At 31.4% G+C, this 20,900-nt stretch overlaps 1 protein-coding gene across 2 annotated transcripts in view; it reads right to left on the bottom strand.

The window, feature by feature from the left end:
• LOC143071387 (solute carrier family 41 member 1-like) overlaps window positions 1-20,900 on the bottom strand; it is a 46,603-nt gene that overhangs the window by 25,417 nt on the left and 286 nt on the right. For both annotated transcript variants that reach the window (XM_076245646.1, XM_076245654.1), the window contains exons 2-6: window positions 8,357-8,806; window positions 6,713-6,820; window positions 6,134-6,205; window positions 3,298-3,442; window positions 1,377-1,523 (exon numbers count right to left, since the gene is read on the bottom strand). In XM_076245646.1, coding sequence (XP_076101761.1) covers window positions 1,377-1,523; window positions 3,298-3,442; window positions 6,134-6,205; window positions 6,713-6,820; window positions 8,357-8,743 — 859 coding nt within the window. In that variant the 5' untranslated portion in view covers window positions 8,744-8,806. The remainder of the gene's footprint in view (window positions 1-1,376; window positions 1,524-3,297; window positions 3,443-6,133; window positions 6,206-6,712; window positions 6,821-8,356; window positions 8,807-20,900) is intronic.

Raw genomic sequence — 20,900 nt, 5'->3', positions numbered from 1 at the left:
GTGTTTTGTTTAAGGGCATACGATACAGTATTGAACATGTATTTACAAGTTGATGAAAATTTGCATATAGGCTATTTTTTACCTCATAAAATCAAATATGTAATAAAAAATATACCTTCATGTGCTACTTTTTGAGTAAAATGAGTTCGAAATTTTGTAAATTTGCTCAAAATTCAGATTTGTGTCCATATTTTCTTTTTTGAAAGAAAGACATAACTTTTTTGTTTTAAAAGATAAACACAAAATGGTTTTTGTTAAATAATCGGTAACTTCTGTATTTTATAAGTATCATTAAAAATTATGCACTTTTTATTCCGAAATAACTCTATATTTATCAAATGTTCATGAATAGAGTAAAAAACATCATTTTTTGCTGCATGCTTATCAAAATTAAAAAAATTGCGCTATTTACAGTTTTATAAAATTTGGGTCACATAATCTCCTTGCAAAATGAAACAAATTGCTGTTTTAAAAAATAGGGGTCCATGCACTCGTTTTCAAATTAAATCAGTTTGAATGATAAAAATCAGTCGAAAAATGCATCTTTTCCTGATATGTCAGAGTTTGACGTCGCGAAAATAACATTTTACGTTAGCAACGTCATAACAGTCCCTGTAACTGTATCGTATGCCCTTAAGCTGCATTGTGTAATGGCCCTTAAAAAATTAAAATGATAAATAAATTTAACAGTATTTAGTAAACAATGCATATGGCTATGTTTTTATTTAAAAGTCTTATTCTTTTGTAATATCTATACATTATGGATTATACAAGACTTTTTAAGGTAAAAAACTTTAAATATATTTCATTTCCTTTTGTTTATACTTATAAATACTAGAGTTGAGATCTTTTTGTCATGATTGTTTTCAATGTAAATGATTATTGTTATTTGCTTGATGCCCGGCATATCATATTGAATGTGATAGATATGATAATCCAGTTTTCTTGTTTCAAGTGTTTTACATTTGATATTTCATGACCTTTTGTAGCTTACTATGAGGTGCAGGTTTTGCTCATTGTTGAAGTCAGTAAGGTGACCTATAGTTGTGAACTTCTACATCATTTGGTTTATGGTGAATAGTTGTCTCATTGGCATTCTTATTTTTCTATCAACATTAAGTCATGATGGCATGCTGACATTATTTTTTATTATTGAAATCTTTTGAAATCAATTTTGTACATTTCATTTAAAGATTTATAAGACCCCCTTCTTTTAGCTGTGGATTAAGCTTCCTCAAATCAAAAACGGAAAAATAAATTTCTGAGACAGAGACAGTTTAAGCATTATAAGATCATGTTTTAAGAAATAATATTTAAAAATCTATCTTCACATCTTTAAGCCAATATAGGTGTGTGTAAAATAGAACAAATCTTACCTATTGCATTAAATAAAAAAGAACTAACACCTGAAAGTAACGACAGCGTAGTTAAGTCCCCTAGACTAGCAGCAATAGGTGTCGCCACATTGTCAGGATTAATATGAAATCTCCTAGAAAGCAAAACAACAATTACCATCACAGCACCTACAAAAAGAAAAGAAATTATTGTACCTCAGTTTTCATTTTCTATATAAATAAATTTGGTGTATTTACTGTTTTCTGATTGGTTAAAATTATTAGTTTTATTTTCAATGTTGTCAATTTTGATGGCGACACGCCCACTCTGACGTTGTGTATTCATACGCCAACATGTGTGTACGTTGTTATTGTTAATATAAATAATATAAAAAGTTCTTTAAGCCTTATTTTTGATAGAAATTTATTTATAATGAATGGCAATAATTTATTTTGATTTTATTGAACCATAAAACCAATTTTTGACTCTTCACATTTTACATAATCCGCTTTGCGGATTATTCAATGTGAAGAGTCAAAAATTAGTTTTATGGTTCAATAAATTCAAAATAGATAATAGCCATTCATTAAATAAAATAAAAGTAATTATTTCACTGTTTATACATATTGATAGCTTAACCAAAATTTGATTGGTTGAGACTATCCCACGTGTCATTGAAATCTTCATATTCCCTTCTGAGTATCATATTCAACTCTGAAATGTAGGGACTGCATCATACGACGTTACGCGCGATTAATGTACATAACGTTTGGAACTCCTTTTTTTTGGTAAATAGCGACCACAAAAATAATTGTTGAGTTCAAATTTATTTCAAACGATTAAAACAAAAAAGACAGCCCTCGTGAAATATGAATATTCTTGGGTGAACAAATCTTCATATCTCCCTGAAGCACAAGAAATAAATGTATAATGTTCTTACAATAGTGTTAAAAAGGGAAGTAAAATTTGTATGACATTAACAAAATTAAGGAGGTAATCCATTAAATAAGGAATATATTTAGGAAAATCGTAACAAACAAATGTACCAGTGAATTTCAAGTGCTAAAATCACAAGTCTACCTCATTTAGAGCAAATATTTTCAAATACATTTATCCAAATGAAATAGAAGCATGCATTCACTAGTAAACCAGAGTAAGGGAAGTAATTCAATAATGTGTTTGAAATAGTTTCAAAAATGTATTTAAGCATCTTTAACTTTATGCATCCATATGATACAGATAATTTATCTTACTTAAATGTTTGAAATAATCATGAAAACTGGTGATACAAATGTACCAATTAATTTCAAGTGCTAACACCGTAATTCAGCCTCATTTAAGGCAAATATTCTAATAGACATTTATCTAGATAAATTAAAATCAAACATTCTATAGAAACTTTTTTGTAATGTTATTCTAAGATTGTCATGCTCATTTATCTCTCATTGTTTTATGAAGCTTGTACAAATAGCTTTTACCGTTTTGCCTTTAACTCAAAATATTTGACTTGTAAGGTAAACAGTTGAATGGTTCATAAAGATTAGGACTGTGGTAATGCAGACATGACCTTCCTAAACAATGCTTGGTCAATGCCAATTCATACTACCTACTCAACATCAGATAAATGCCAGTCGTTATTGAAAATATTTATTGTGGATCCATTTATTTTCGTGGTATCAATTTTCATGGATTGCTGAAAACTTGCATAATCGTGGATATTTGATTTCGTGGTTTTGCCAATATCTATATACAAAGCCTATTGAAAATATGTTATTCGTTGAACATCAGAATTCGTGGTTCATCTGTACCAACAAAACCCATGAAAATTGGTATCCAACGAATAATAATGAATCCACATTATCTCCCATTAATTTCCTCTAGCAGCAGATAAGTATTCTATGTATTGTTGGATTACTGTCTCAATGAAGAGTACCTCATATCTATTTAATTAAAACAACCAACCTAATACAAAGCTAGCTACAGCTGCTGTAAGCATACTACTGGCACATAACAGCAGGGCATGGTGTAAATTAAATTCACCATCTGGTATCCATCCCATCACCATTGCAACCAGTGATGCTAAAAATCCTACAACTATTGCCTGTGCCTGAAGAAAAAAGAAAATTCAATTTTGTCAGTCCTAATATAGGCTGTAAAGAAAGCATCAAAACATAGGAAAAAACTGTTTAAATTACACTTATAATATAACAGATTCACAACAATGTTCGAAACAATAATAATAATTTACCAATAAAGAGAAACAAGTCTATGCAAGTATTCTTTAATACTGTATAATTTGTGTATTTGTGTTTTTGTTACATTATTATACAGTTCTTTAAGAGTTCAGTGTTTTATCTGTTATTTTTTGTTTGTGCTGGGTTTTATTGTACTTTTTTTGGTTCAGGTGAGCGGACATTTCATATTTTTAACACATGACCTATTTCTTATTGATTTAACATTTTTAACAAGTAAAATAAGCTGATTAACTGAATGATAGCCGTCTATTATATATCCCATTGTTTGAAATAACAGGCCTCGACAATAACGCTTGTCCGATTGTCCGGTACCAGAGGTAAAAAAGGTCGGACAAGTAAAAGCTATACCAAGCTTGTCCGATGGGACAAGTAGAATCATTCTGCAGAAAATAAATTTTAATCCAACTTTGATGAACAAAGTATAATTATCAACAAAAAAACAAGAAAAGAAGATTTGTTTGACATCTTTCCTTTTTAAAATGAAACTAAATGAAACTTTTTATTTCTCAAGACCCCTCAGACTTGCAATCGATAATTTAAAACTGGTTCTTTGTCAAGTACTTTTAACAGGTAAAAAGCACACTTTTCTCGGAAACCAGTCTAACCGATCCCATTCAACCATGCGCTTTTTCGATAAGGAAACTTTAAAAGACAGTTTGTCACCAGCTCGGAAATGATTCGGCTCCAAGTTTAATAGACAGTTGGGCACCGTAGGAGACATATGTCATAGACATGATTAATAGACAGTTTGACAAGGCAGTAGACATTTCTGGACCAAGACAAATCAGAACCTCTTTTCCTACCTTATTTTGTTGCTTTATAATAATTAATACCAATGTCCATACCGTATTTTTAAAATAAGAATGAGGAAATTATTTACCATAAAAATCATCAAATCATGTTTGATCTTTATGTAGAAAAAACAATACTTGCAATGCAGTGACCTATAGTTGTTAATTTCTGTGTCATTTGGTCTTTTGTCTCATTGACAATCATACCTCATATTCTTTTTATTGATTGCATTTGAATAAAAATAATTTCAACTTTAAAAAATAGGATAAAAATCCAATGAGTGTACATTTAGAGGCCAATCAGATGGTGCCTTTGCAAAGTATGATGAGACTTTAGCATTGATAAAAAATAGAACCTAAGTCATGTGACACAACTAAATTCAGTTGTTCATGGATCATATCTTTTAAAAGTATTTCAAACATGTCAAAGGATACAAATCAAATTCTGTTCAATTTTTTTTTAATTCATTTTGTTCCTTGAATCAACTTGAAATGCAAAAAAGGTTAATATTAAAAAAAATTTGGACAAGTTACAATTTCATTCGGACAAGTAAGTTTTGGTATGTACTTGTCCTACTGGACAAGTTGAAAAAAAGTTATTGTAGAGGCCTGAATAACCATATGCTCAACAAAGTTGTGCAATAAAAACTCTACAGGGAGTCTTCAAATTGATTAATTGAAAAACCTATGCCTTAATAATAATTTCATTTTATTTTGATTATAAGTTTATATACTTTGCCTGAATTGCAATTACTATTTTAATAATTTATAATTTCATCTTTTTACATTTGCCTTTGGCTTTGCACTGTTCCTCTTTTTGAATACTCTTTAAATTTGTGACTTCGTAATATCTAACCTGAACAAGAGCCATATTACCACCTATCATTTTCATAATATCTTACCTGTACAAGAGCCATATTACCATCTATCATTTTCATAATATCTTACCTGAACGAGAGCCATATTACCATCTATCATTTTCATAATATCTTACCTGTACAAGAGCCATATTACCACCTATCATTTTCATAATATCTAACTTGTACAAGAGCCATATTACCACCTATCATTTTCATAATATCTAACCTGTACAAGAGACATATTACCACCTATCATTTTCATAATATCTAACCTGTACAAGAGCCATATTACCACCTATCATTTTCATAATATCTAACCTGTACAAGAGCCATATTACCACCTATCATTTTCATAATATCTAACCTGTACAAGAGCCATATTACCACCTATCATTTTCATAATATCTTACCTGTACAAGAGCCATATTACCACCTATCATTTTCATAATATCTTACCTGTACAAGAGCCATATTACCACCTATCATTTTCATAATATCTTACCTGTACAAGAGCCATATTACCACCTATCATTTTCATAATATCTAACCTGTACAAGAGCCATATTACCACCTATCATTTTCATAATATCTAACCTGTACAAGAGCCATATTACCACCTATCATTTTCATAATATCTAACCTGTACAAGAGCCATATTACCACCTATCATTTTCATAATATCTAACCTGTACAAGAGCCATATTACCACCTATCATTTTCATAATATCTAACCTGTACAAGAGCCATATTACCACCTATCATAATATTTAACCTGTACAAGAGCCATATTACTACCTATCATAATATCTAACCTGTACAAGAGCCATATTACCACCTATCATAATATCTAACCTGTACAAGAGCCATATTACCACCTATCATAATATCTAACCTGTACAAGAGCCATATTACCACCTATCATTTTCCATTTCTCTCCAGGTTTATCCATATTACCCATGTGTGCCTGTGAAGAAAACAGTCAAACAAAGGATAAATCAAAATTTGTGATCAATAATTGCATTTTTGTTTTCAAATAGCCACTTTCAATTAAAAACAGAAAGTTAACATTGAAATACAAAGATATAATCTATAAAGCTTTTTGAGCAAACTTAACAATCTTAATAATTTGATGGAAATAAAGAAATATCTCTATTAAAGTTAATGGTGTTCAGAATTTGTTTAATGATCTTAACAACTATATTTAAAAATATATCAGGCAAGTGAACCAACGTTTTCTGGCAGTACAAACTGGTAAAATAATCCGAATTCAACTTAAATCATTGAAAAATCATATCATTCACTCAAACTACTTGATAAGAAAAGAACTCTTGTTGACATATTTGACAGAAATTGAAGCAAGATTTCTAGACTTGATTTTATGTAGAACACTAAGTCTTGTAAAATCTAGACTTGATTTTATGTAGAACACTAAGTCTTGTAAAATCATAAATAACTTAATCTGCTATATTACCTGCGTAGATAGTCTAGATGCTAATGTCATTTCCAAGTTGCCTTTTAAACCAAGGAGAGAAGGAACTAAAATAAATATCTCAGAAACTTTTGTATATACATCCCAATGCTGAAATTAGAAAAAAGACATTTATTAAAACTCACAGATTTTACTTTAACATATTTCATATTTTACTTCCCTTACAATTCGCCATTGTTGAGCTGTTGAACAAATATAAATATAAATGGAAATGGGGAATGTGTCAAAGAGACAACAACACAACCATAGAGCAGACAACAGCCGAAGGCTACCAAAGAAAGTCATTCTGTTCAATAACTTTTTAGAAAAGAGTGACTTAATATTTGTTGAACAAAGGGACAGATGAACAGCCCCTTGGAAGAACACTGTCCCAGGTTTTGGGAAGGTTGGTACCTTCAAACTAGTTTAACCAAGCCATTTTAATATGTGCCTGTCCCAAGTCAGGAGTTTATAATTTAATGGTTGACATTTATAATACATTTGTTTTTTATTTATTGTTTTGTAGAATGTTTTCTTATTTTGTGCTCTTACATCACTGTACCAGATTAGGGGAAGGGTTTGGCCCCATCTATAAACGTAACTAGTGTAGTAACTCAGCCACATTCTGTATGTGACTGTCCAAAGTCAGGAGCCTGTGATTTAGTGGTTGTTGTTTGTTGCTGTGTTGCATATTTGTTTTTACATGTAGTCCATTTTTTTGTACATAAACTAGGCCATCAGTTTTCTTGTTTAAATTGTTTTACATTTGTCATTACCAGGCCTTTTATAGCTGACTTTACAGTATGGGCTTTGCTCATTGTTGAGGACATACAGTGACCTATAGTTGTTTACAACTGTGTCATTTTGGTCTCTTGTGGAGAGTTTTCTCACATCATACCACATCTTCTTTTTTATAAACAAGCCAACTACAATATAAAGGTTTTAAATGTGCACATAGCTCCCAATTGGCTGGCATTGCAGGACTCAGGGACATGCCTAACAATATGCTGTAGCTATATAGGGTAGACAAAATATTGGCAATTCAATCCAAGTGTCCAATTAACAAAAATGAGTGTCTTTGCTATCCCATATTCTGCAGCCAACATAAAAAAAACGATTTTAAAGTTTTCCCTGTCATCATCATTATCATTAAACCTTTAATATTGTATTCATTATGATTTAACTTAAAAATTTCCAGATTTATAAGGTAAAGGAAAATGCTTATTTCTTTGAAAACATAAGATTAAGCAGTCTATTTCTACCAAGCATGCTCTTATAAGCACTGGATTTAGAGTGTAAGTCAGAACTATTTTATGGAACTTATCATTTTGGTTTGACTGATTTTAGTTATCACATGAATCATTGCTAGTTGTCTGCCCAAATACCTGACAGTCTTTTAATGTCATGATAAAAAGAGGGGCCAAAGATACCAAAGGGACAGTCAAACTCATAGATAAAAAAAAAAAGACGCCATGGCTAAAAAAGAAAAAGACAAGTGGACAAATAAAAGTAGACAAGACACAACATAAAAAACTAAAGACTAAGCAACACAAACCCCACCAAAACTTTGGGTGGGGAGGGTGTCACTTGAAAGTCTGCATGATACATAAAACAATTATACATGTAGTACAAAAGTTCTTCATTTACCTGAACTATATCTAGCACCATGCCAGCACCAACAGTACCAAATCCTGCTATAATGAATGGAAAGAAGACTTGAAGACCGATTGTCCACCAGCTCTCGTCAACTTTGACCTCCCTGTTGTCTTCTTCAATCAATACATCTGGTGAGGCACAGATTTCATCTCGAGATAACAGCGGTGTCTGATCAAAAAGTGTGTTCTCTTCATCCTCATCAGAATAGCCTGCATTAACTGTTCCATTTTCTTGCTTTAAAATATCTTTCATTTGAATTGTTCCTAAATCAACTTCCATCTTTGGTCTTTTATGTGTTACAGATTTTTTAATGGAGGGGTGTTGGGTTTTGGTGGGAGGGTTCTTTCTTTGTCGTAATTCATACCCTTTCTTATCCATTTCAGCCGTCACAATACATTTCAAACCTATTTAAGAAGAAGGGTTGTCACAGAACTATCTTGCCTGAAATAAAACAAAATAAAATAATTCTTGTTTTACTTCACATAATTATATACATGTATATAAATCATGATAATACATCTATCTACAAAAGCAGTTGTCATTAGTTGGTTTTTATATCACTGTCAACTAACTTATTTTCACTCATTTTTGTCGAGCCTTCGACTTTAGTCAAAAAAGCGAGACTAAGCAATCCTCCATTCCGTCGTCGTCGTCCACAAATATTCACTTTGTGGTTAAAGTTTTTGAAATTTTAATAACTTTCTTAAACTATACTGGATTTCTACCAAGCTTGGAAAGAAGCTTGTTTATGATCATAAGATAGTATCCAGAAGTAAATTTTGTAAAAATAAAATTCCATTTTTTCAGTATTTTATTTATAAATGGACTTAGTTTTTCTGCAGGGAAACATAACATTCACTCTGTGGTTAAAGTTTTTAAAATTTTAATAACTTTCTTAAACTACCCTCGGTTTGTACCAAACTTAGACAGAAGCTTGTTTACGATCATAAGATAGTATCCAGAAGTAAATTTTGTTAAAAAAATAAATCCATTTTTTCCGTATTTTACTTATAAATCGACTTAGATTTTCTTCCAGTTAACATTACATACAGTCTGCAGTTAAAGTTTTTAAAACATTTTTATTAGATTCAAAAACTATCCTGGATTTTTACCAAATTTGGACAGAAGCTTATTACAATCAAAAGATAGTATCAAGAGGAATATTTTTATTGATTTTTTTCCTCACTTTTGTTGAGCCTGCGATTTACAGCAAAAGTAGGTGAGACACCGGGTTCCGTGGAACCCTTACAAATTTATTTTTACATTTTGTCACTTCTTGCCAACGTTGCAGGGAAATATTTTGGCTTGTAAGTCTGAAATATTCCATGTATTTGTGATTATTCATTTTTACAGATTATTGACGGTTTTTCAAGTGAGAGGGTGTTTTTAAGCTACAAGGTGACAATCTCTCCCGAAGGTGACATCCCTGTCATCACATGTAGCTGAGAAACATCCTCAAGTTAAAGACCATTGATTATCTATAGCTATTAAGGACTTTCTTCCTAGGAAAAGTAAAGGATGTCATACATTCTCTTACTTGTCCGAGAAAACCACATATCACTTGAGTTGGGTGATATGAAAAATTATCACAAAAAAAGATCAATGTAAAATTTGAGATAATAGCTCTAAATATAATAGAATATAGGTCATGTTGTGTTACAACCAGCTCACTTTGGTGTAGCTATCAAAAAGATAGGGTAACAATTATGAAACCATCACACTTCAGTGTAATCATCACACTTCAGTGTAACCATCACACTTCAGTGTAATCATCACACTTCTGTATAACCATCACAATTCAATATAATTATTACACTTCAATATAATCATCACACTTTAGTGTTACCATCACACTTCAGTGTAATCATCACTGTAAGGAGTACCATCACAATCACAGGTCAGAGTCCTACATCATTTTTATTTACTGTCATGACTGAAACTTAATGAACCAGATGCTCTGCAGGGCACAGCTTTATACAACCACTGAGTTCAAACCCTGAACACTGTTACAGTTAGGGCAAGTATGGACACAACATTCAAGCCGGATACAGCTCTGAATTTGGATTGTGATTAAAAATATGAAACAGCATAGGATTCTGACACAGAATGAATGTACATGTGGTCTAATGAACTTATAAATTATTTTTTTTGCTTTAGAGTAATTCACTATGCTGTCGAATATTTGAAGATATTTTCTTTTTAATTTCTGAAATCTGAAATGAGAAAAATTGTAACCCCCCCTCCCCTTCCAATTTGTTTTCACCCCCCGCTTTCCCTTATTCCAAAAATAATCTCAATTAAAATATCTAATGGAGTTTGCGACAATAACTACTCATTTGAATACATCATAAAATATTAAAATATAAAATGACATACAGTCATGGTTAAAATCAATATTAATTAATACATGTAGTAACGTTTAAAAATAATTACAGCTAATCATCTCAAGACAATCCTCATTTCTTAATACATAATTTTTAAGCAGTGTAAAGGAGGTAGTCAAACATATGTATAACAGTATTCTTAAAATGGAATTTGGATTACCTCCCTTACACTACTTTGTCTAAATTGCCTTTAACCAGAAAAAAAACTTGTTTTTCCCCCTTTTTTGCACCTATTTGCTAAATGATTTGAGCCATAACCCCCCCCCCCCCCCTTAACCATTACTTTGTAGTATGGAAACTTGTGGTATAATTTCAGAGAGATTTAAACACTTAAACACAAGTTATTGACTGGAGACTACAAAAATGCTTATTTGGGCGCCTTTTTTGGTCCCTCACTTATTGAAACCCCCCTTCGAGCAAGAACACCAAAACTCAATTCCAGCCTTTCCTTTGTAGTAAGAAACCTTGTAGTTATAATTTCAGAGAGATCCATACCCTTAAACACAAGTTATTGTCTGTTTCTTTATGGCCCTTTTTTGGCCCCCTTATTCCTACATGTTGGGGGAAATTAACCCCAAACTGAATCATGCCTTCTCTTTGTTATGTTCTTGTGGTTCAATGTCAGACAGATCCATACAGTTTCACACAAGTTACTGTCGGGAAAACTAGAAAAATACTTGTTTTTGGCCTCTATGGCCCTATTCCTAAGCTGTTTGCCCCATAACCCTTAAATTAAATCCCAACCTTCTACTTATGGTATTAAATATTGTGGTGCAATTTCAGAACAATTGAAATATGTACGCGCGTATACACAACTTATTGTCCTGAAACTAGATAAATGCTCGTTTTGGACCCCTTATTCTAAACCTTTGGGACCATAACCCCCAAAATCAATCCCAACTTTCCTTTTGTGGTTATAAACATTGTTTTAAAATTTTATTGATTTCTATTAAATTATACTCAAGTTATTATCTGGAAACCATCTGTCTTCGGACGACACTGACGCTAATGACGACAAAGTGATACATGTACCAATATACGACCAAAAAATTTTTAATTTTTGCTGTCGTATAAAAAGTCAATACATATATATCTGCTTTCGAAAAAACTAAGTTTACATTATTCAGTTTATTTTAAGAATACCTTATGGAATATCACAATATGTCTTCTTGTACAAATGTACATGTAAGTTAAATTTATTAAAAAGATTTCTTTATACAACAGCCCTTTTCATAAAAAATAGAAAATTACCCGGTAGTTGCAGAGATGGGTCCGATTACTTTCAATGTAATTGATTAAATTACAATTACGTTGTCATTTGTACGATTAAATTAAATTAATGATTACATCATTTCTGAAAGTATCTGATTAAATTAATGATTACATTGGCAAAGTAATCATGATTACATCTGATTACAATGAATTGAAAAACAAAACATTTTGAATGATGTGAATGAATAAATGTTCAATAACACAATAGCATTTTTGAGAAAGTATTTTAATTGGTTCAATTATAAAATGATAACTTCAAATTAAACTTCATTTATTTAAATAAACACCAAATTTCACTACATATATATACATAACATTTTATCACCAATGATCTCTGAATTATTTTGAATTAAATTTAATAAAGATAAATCATAATCAAGAGTTTTTTGTTTGTCTTCTGACCTCTTTCATAATTTATATGTATTCCAAGTTGCAGTTTATGGAAGTTTAAGTATGGATGAAATAAAGTTACCAGTTAGTACTAAAAATCATTGCATTTTACATGTCCAGTCCAATACAAAAAAAATTAAACAACATATTTGTCCTTCTTTTAATTTAGTTTGTGCTAATTAGATAAATTTTCATGTCTGATTTATCTTTTATCATATATATTTCCCTACAGCTATACTCAATTTGTAATTGCAATAAAAACAAACCTTAATTAGTCTCCTACCTGTCAATTCAAAGTTGATAAAAATCACAAAAATTAACAAAAGATTATAATTCAGGGTTAAAGAAAAGTATTACTTGAATATATAACAGTTATTATCAAATATTAATATGAAGATCATTATAAAACGATGAATATACATGTATGTAAAATATCTTTTACCAAGATAAAAGATATATAATTGTATTATATGTCTCTGCTTAGGCTAATGATGACTTTTCAATACTGTAACAGTTTATTTTTTACTGAAGAAGACATGCTTAAAGTAACCAAATAATTTTAGTATGTTTAAAATTTATAAAATATGAATAACAAAGAGGTTCATTTAATGACCAAAACACAATTTTAGATTTTTTTCATTGTAATCAGAATGTAATCAAAAAGTAATCATGATTACAGGGTATTTTGAAAAGTAATTGATTAAATTAAATTACATGTAATCAGATTTTTGGCTGATTAATGATTACACTGATTACTTGAAAAATTGTAATCAATTACAGCTGATTAATGATTACAATTACAATTACCCCAAGTCTGATGTCCAGGGGTCGGTATTACTAAGCATTCCTAAGACCTGTCATAAGATATATCTTAGGACATGTCTTATGATCTCTTATGACTATCTATGGACATATCTTTATTAAATGAATTATAATTGTGAGTGTCCACTTTGAAGGCAATACATTGTAGTAAAATACTTTTATTCTAGTTGACACTAAAAGACATAAGATAGTCAGGTTAGATGTGTTTACAAATAAAATTGAGAATTGAAATGGGGTATGTGTCTAAAAAAACAACCTGCCCGTGGAGCAGACAACATCCAAAGGCCACAAATACATGCTTTCAAAGTAGAGGATAAATATTTAAAACATATCAAAATGACATTCACCTCATGCAATGATCTTATAGTTCATAAACAAAAATTGAGTTATAAATTTACATAAGTCATGTTGTAGGCCAAAAATGTTGAAGAGTAGATCCAAAGATATTGATAATGAAGCGTGGTCCAATGAAAACTATTTCAGCTCTCTTTTACTTTTACAGAGTAAGCATATAAGACATTGTTTTAGTCTTTGCACACTATAAAATCGAGAGGGAGGAGTATTTCCCAAAATTATTAGGAATCGTTCTTAAATATTTTGGAAGAATTTAGTTACTAGTATCTAACGTAATTGTCATTGAGGAATGCAAGCTTTAAGTACCATAAATAGTTTCACACTTATTTAAGCCATGATGGACTGCATAAAACATACAATTACATGAAAACACATTTTGCCAACATAAGTCATGAAACATATATTTCTGAAACTTTGTGATCATTGTCCTCTACAGAAAAAGACACGTTCTGGTCTATTTATTGTTGTTCTTTATGCATTGGTGAATTTAAATGTATATTCTAATATGACGTGCTTCTTTCGCTTTGTAAACAACACCGTGATAAAATTCTCGATATATCTATACTTAGCGCACTCCGAGATGTACACAAATGGCTGTTTAAATATGCCTCCCACGTAAATCCACATGTATCGTAACCTATGTGTAAACGGTTGTGGATTTCGCTGTGTTAACAATTACAATTGAATAAAACCCTACAGAACATTTATTCTGATTCTGATGCATAACAAAAAGAATTTACACATTAGAGAACGGAAAAATGGACAAAAACAAAACAAATTAAAATTCCGCGAAATTCCAGTGGTGATTTTTGCGCATTAACGTCATTTCAAAACATGACGTCATACGAATGAAAACGTCAAAGCTGAAGGTTTTTCGATTGCGCTTACCTTCTAAACTCGGATACAATTGCATTAAAATAAGTTATTGAGGTAGGTGTTGCTTGTTTTTCTGTTCTATTGCAATATTCGCACATTTACTGATTTCAGCAGGTCAACATGGCGGCTCCTTGGTTACAACATGTCAACAGTGAATTTGACGGTAGCTTACGATAAAAAATGCAAATCTGATATTGCAAATGCTGTGTTTACTGAGAAGTAAAAAAAGTAATCACATTTTTTCTAGCGGTTATAGTTAAGAAATCATTCATGCAGGTTTATTAGATTTGTTTTACATTTACCGAACAGTGGGTAAAATAGAACAGCCACACACACGGTATACCCATCATCGCTTCAGTTTTTTAATGATCGTATTTGACCTATTAGAATCGAAATAATTCATGGAAGCCATAGATTTGTTGTAAATTTACACATGGCCTGGGCCGTGATATTCGTTAATTTTATCCCTCGCTAACGCTCAGGATAAAATTAGAATATCACGGCCCAGGCCATGTGTAAATTTCCAACAAATCTATGGCTTCCATGAATTATTTCTTAATTTTACTTTATTTTAAATTTTGTACAAGTTAAAACCATTTTTAAGCAATATATACAATCATCCTACTAGATTTTGCTAAAACGTTTGATAAAGTGCCACACCATCGCCTACTACATAAACTTGAGTACTACAGAGTAAATCCTAAAGCAAACAGGTGGATAAGATCATTTCTACAAAACAGAATGCAAAGCGTTATTCTAGAAGGAGCTGTCTCTGAGCAAGTACCAGTACTTGCAGTGAACTAGCAGTGAAAAAATGCAGTGAGCAATCAATACAAACTGAATTATTAGCTGTTTCTGTTGAGTGCCAAACATCCCAATATGTCAACACTTGTGATGCATCTACTCAGACAAGACCTATTCCAGCTCCAAGACTGTCCAAGTTAAAACTCACAGAAGATAAATGCCTACCTGTCCTTGAGCCAAAATCCCAACATAAAAACTCAAGTCCAAATCAAAAAACTATGAACAACCATAGTCCAGAGAAGGTTAAAAAATCAGGTGACAAAAATTTAATCATTGGATCATCAATACTTAAAGGGATTAGAACTTCTGGCCTATCAAAAACCAACATAAGAACATTCAGAGGGGCACAAATTGATAGAATAACAAAGGAAATTATGAATATGGATCTGAAAGCATATAAGAATATTATTCTTCAAGTTGGTGGAAACGACATAAGTGGTGGAAAATCCTTGAAAGATTTTGAAATTGAATATGAAAGTTTACTTATAGCAGCTCGTAGTTGTAGTAACTCTGACTGTAACATCATAGTCTCAGGACTCCCTCCCAGGATTGATGTAGATGTTTACAGGGCAAATGTAGCTTTAGAAAGATTATGTCAACACCTTGGACTAGTTTTTATAAGACAGTATGAAATGTATATGCGTGACAGCTTCAATCAAAACAATCATTTCTATGCTCATGATGGTATTCATTTCAATTCAAGAGGAACATCAAGATACATCAAAACAATAGATAACATAATAGGAATAATCAATACACATGATGAATGTGAGAACTGTGGTGAACTTAACCATAAAACATCCTTCTGTAGATTTAATATGAAAATTAAATGCTTCAAGTGTAATAGGTATGGACACAAACTAAAATCTTGTACTGCTTGAAAAAATGGCAAAGAAGGAAATGCCAATTTAACATCTGTTTCAAACAAATTTGATGTACTGACAATATTATGTTCTGAATGCAATTTATTTCCATGCATGTGTAAATTATTTTCTTTGTCACAAGGGCTTCAGATTTCTGAGATAAAGAAAACTAGAAACACTAGACAAACAATTAAAGACAAGAATGAGAGTAATTTCTCACTTGACACAACCCAGGAAATGTCTACTGTCAAACTTTATAGTACTAATGATGGGTTGATTAATTCTGATAATTTTAACACTGAATCTCAGAAATCTGGACAGGATATATTACTTGGTATTAAACAGCATGATACAAACTGTGTAATGTTTGATAATGAGTCTAATGTAGATAATTTATTATTACCTCTCCCTCAGGTCAATTTAATAATTGATGTGAAATTATCCTATGTCTCTGTGTTTATTTTAGCAATTAGTGTTTGTATATATTATATAATCAATTTAGAAAACCATGCACTGACAGCTAATGATAAGATTTTTAATTCTTATGGTTTTAGTAAATCAAAAGGTATTAGGATTTGTTCTCATAATGTTAATAGGATTGAAAGTAAATATGAAGAAATTAAACATAACCTTATGTTTTCTGATAACCAACCTGATGTATTAGGATTGTGTGAAACATTTTTAACAAAACACACAACTGATAATGAATTACAAGTACCTGGTTATGTATTTGAAAGAAAGGACAGAACATCCAAAGGTGGGGGTGGTCTGATTGTTTACTTTTCTGAAACTATTAAATTTTTAAGAAAAAACAACATAGAAATAGGGGGTAGGGAAACAATGTGGTTTGAAATTAAACCAGATTACAAAAAATCTTTTTTATTATGTTTTGTTTATAGGCCACCAAAATCACTGATAGATTGGGTTGATGATTTTGAAAAAGAAATAAGAATGGCAATGACCATGAATTCAGATATAACAATTATGGGTGATTTTAATTTTAATTTTAAAGTACCAAACAAACCTCCTCAAAAATGGCTAAATGTTTTAGAATCATATAATTTTCAACAACTGATTGAAGAAGCCACAAGGGTAACAAAAGATACTAGTACACTGATTGATCATATTTATGTCAATAATCCAAATATGGTAGAGGAATCACATGTGTGTAGATATGCAATAAGTGACCATTATCCTATCTGTTTAACAAGGAAAGAAGTCAACATAGGCAAAAAGAATACACACAGTACAATTACATATAGAAATTTTAAAAATTTCAACCAAAACAATTTTTTATTAGATCTGCAATCGACACCTTTTCATGAAATTGAATTTGAAGAAAACCCCTCTGACTGTCTACAATTGTTTTATGATATGTTGAACAAGGCTTTAGATAAACATGCTCCTGTTGTTAAAAAGAGAGTTAAAAGGGACAGGCAGCCTGAATGGTATAACAGTGAAATCATTTACGCTAGGAATATGAGAGATAAATATAATGCACTTGGTTTATGGAGTGAGTATAAATTTTGGAGAAATAAAACTAAACAAATTGTAGATAACTCAAAAAAGAATTATTATAAAAATATGGTAAAAGACTCGAATGACCCTAAAACCTTATGGAAATGTCTTCACAGTCTGAACCCAAAAGTTAAAAATACACCATATGAGTTAGCCACAGAAGATAACAATACAACTAAAAGTAAAAAATGTATAGCTGATACTTTTAATAACTTTTTCACTTCCTGTGCTGAAAAACTAAGAGAACAAGGAAATTATACACCTGTTAACAAAGCAGATTTTAGTAATCTAAGTAAATTTGTTAAAAATAAATTACATAAACATGAAAATTTTTCTATACCACCAGTGAACATGAATGAGCTATTTAATGAATTAGCAAAACTTGATATAAATAAAGCATCTGGTATGGATAATATTGGACCAAAAATCCTAAGATTAAGTGCCCCTTTTATTGCATCACCTCTCACATATATATTTAACAGAATGATAGATACTGGTATATATCCTTCATTACTGAAGAATGCTAAGGTAACACCAGTTTTCAAGGATGGTGACAAGCTTCTAGCAACAAATTACAGACCTATATCTGTTCTTCCAACTTTATCAAAATTAATAGAAAAACATGTTTCTAATAAAATGTACAAATATTTATCAAAACTTAAACTTTTACACCCTACACAATCTGGTTTCAGGCCGCAACATTCTTGTCAAACTGCACTTATCAATATCATTGACAAATGGTTGCAAGAAATGAATGATGGTAATTTAAATCTAGCAATTTTATTAGATTTTAAAAAAGCTTTTGATTTGGTAGATCATGATATTCTTTGTTTAAAGCTTAAAATTTATGGATTTAGTGAGGCTTCTGTTAGTTTTTTCAAGTCTTACCTCAATAACAGAAAACAGCAGGTAAACATTTGTAATGTTTATTCTGAACAACAACATGTAAAATTTGGTGTCCCCCAAGGTTCTATACTTGGTCCCCTATTGTTTGTACTATTTATAAATGACCTTCCCTTATGCATTGAAAACTGTGAAACAGACCTATATGCTGATGACACCACTCTTCATAAATCTGGGAAAAACATAGAAAACATACATGATGATGTTCAAGAAGATTTATACAGGGTTGAAGAGTGGTGTAAAATGAACAACATGTTCATTAATGCAAATAAAACAAAATGTTTGGTTACTGGAACAAAACAGAAACTATCAATTCAGACCTGTCAACCAAACTTGATAATAAATTCAAAAGTATTACAAAATTCTTCATGTGAAAAATTATTAGGTGTTAAAATAGACAACACACTTAACTGGAAAAATCAAATTGACCAAGTTTGTGCTAATATATCATCCAGAATATACCTTCTTTCTAAAATAAAGAAATTTTTAGATATAAATGCAAGGAAAACATATTACAATGGGTATATTCTTCCCTTAATTGACTACTGCTGTATTATTTGGGGTGAATGTAAAAATGAAGGGATAAAAAGAATTTTAAAACTCCAAAAAAGGGCAGCAAGATTAATTCTAGATGCAGATCCTTTATCCCTCTCAGCCCCCTTATTTAAAAAACTTGGGTGGATGACAGTTGACAATAGAATAAAATACCACAAATATTTACTTCTATATAAATGTATGCATATGGAAGCACCAATGTACCTAGTTCAAAAGTTTAAACTGAAATCAGATAATAATCCTTACTCCTTAAGAGGCGTCACTCAAGGTAATCTGATAGTTCCTAAGCCAAAAGCTGAACTATTTAAGAAATCCTTTGCTTATTCTGGATCAGTATTATGGAATGGACTACCACACACAATGCGTAAAGCTCAAAACACTTTCACTTTTAAGCAAAGTATCAAGAAGTACCTAACACAACCCTGATAAGAAATGTTTGCTACAATGTATTTGTATATTTTTTATTTTTTATTTTCATTTGATTTTTTGACTACATGTATACATCTTAAACAGCATTATATCTTATGTTAATAACAATACATTGAACTACATGAGTGTAAATTAACTATGTGTAAATTAACTATGTGTACATATCTGTTTTGATTGTATTGTAATTTGTATGCGAGGGCCTCAGGGAAGATTAGTTTATTGTAACTAACTGAGTTTACCCTCTTTAAATAAAGAATTTATTATTATTATTATTATTAGTAGTACTCTCTGGTGTTCCTCAAGGAACAGTTCTTGGACCCTTACTGTTCCTGGCCTACATAAACGACATGCCAGAAACAGCAACATCATCAGAGACCAAACTTTTTGCAGACGACAGCCTCCTCTATCGAACTATCAGTTACCAAGCAGAAAGTGACCTACTACAGAAAGATCTCACATCATTAGAGGATTGGGAAGATAAGTGGCAAATGAGCTTCAATGCAAAAAATGCATTGTACATGTACAATGTAATTAGAATACAACCCAAGAATCGTCCTGTAATACCAACTAATTACAAATTACACGGACACACACTGGACACCCTTGAAGCTAGTAAATACCTGGGAGTTACTATCAGCAATAATCTAACCTGGGACAGACACATCGACAACAAAGTGGTAAAAGGAAACAAAACACTAGGCTTCATACAACGTAACCTAAAAGATTGCACTAAACCGGTCAAAGCAGCAGCATATTCAACAATAGTAAGACCTTTAGTTGAGTATGCTTGCACAGTATGGGACCCTAGGAAACAGGCTAAAATAAAAGCAATCGAACAGGTAAAGAAAAGAGCAGCTAGATTTGTAAACAACAACTACACAGACCGCACACCTGGCTGTGTAACAAAAATGGTAACATCTTTAAAATGGGAAAGCCTTGAAGACCGCAGGAAACAAAATAGGCTATGCATGTTGTTCAAAATCCAACATGATCTGATAGACATAGATAGGCACCAATATCTGACGCCAAACGATAGCCGGACCAGAGGTAAAAACCGCTTCTTCCAAGAAAGGGCCAAAACAGACGCCTTCGCACAATCATTTTTTCCAAGGACCATTAGAGACTGGAACCAACTGCCAACATCAGCTGACACAGTTGATGGATTCAAAGCTGCCCTGAAGGCATGCTCTGCTAAAATTTAGACAGTAACATCCTGTACATAGTTTAAATTGTATATATATAGAGAACGTTTTATCCTGTAAATAGCCAGGAGAAAACTTTCTGTGTTGTCCGACATTGCGTTAGTTTTCGCGGGACCTCATACATTCAAAATTTGAATTCGGTTCCTTACCTGGAAGAAGAAGG

This window comes from Mytilus galloprovincialis, chromosome 1 (genome assembly GCF_965363235.1).
Source record: "Mytilus galloprovincialis chromosome 1, xbMytGall1.hap1.1, whole genome shotgun sequence".
NCBI lineage: Eukaryota > Metazoa > Mollusca > Bivalvia > Mytilida > Mytilidae > Mytilus > Mytilus galloprovincialis.
Note: the sequence above shows the minus strand (reverse complement) of the source record. Positions and strands in the feature narration are given on the sequence as shown.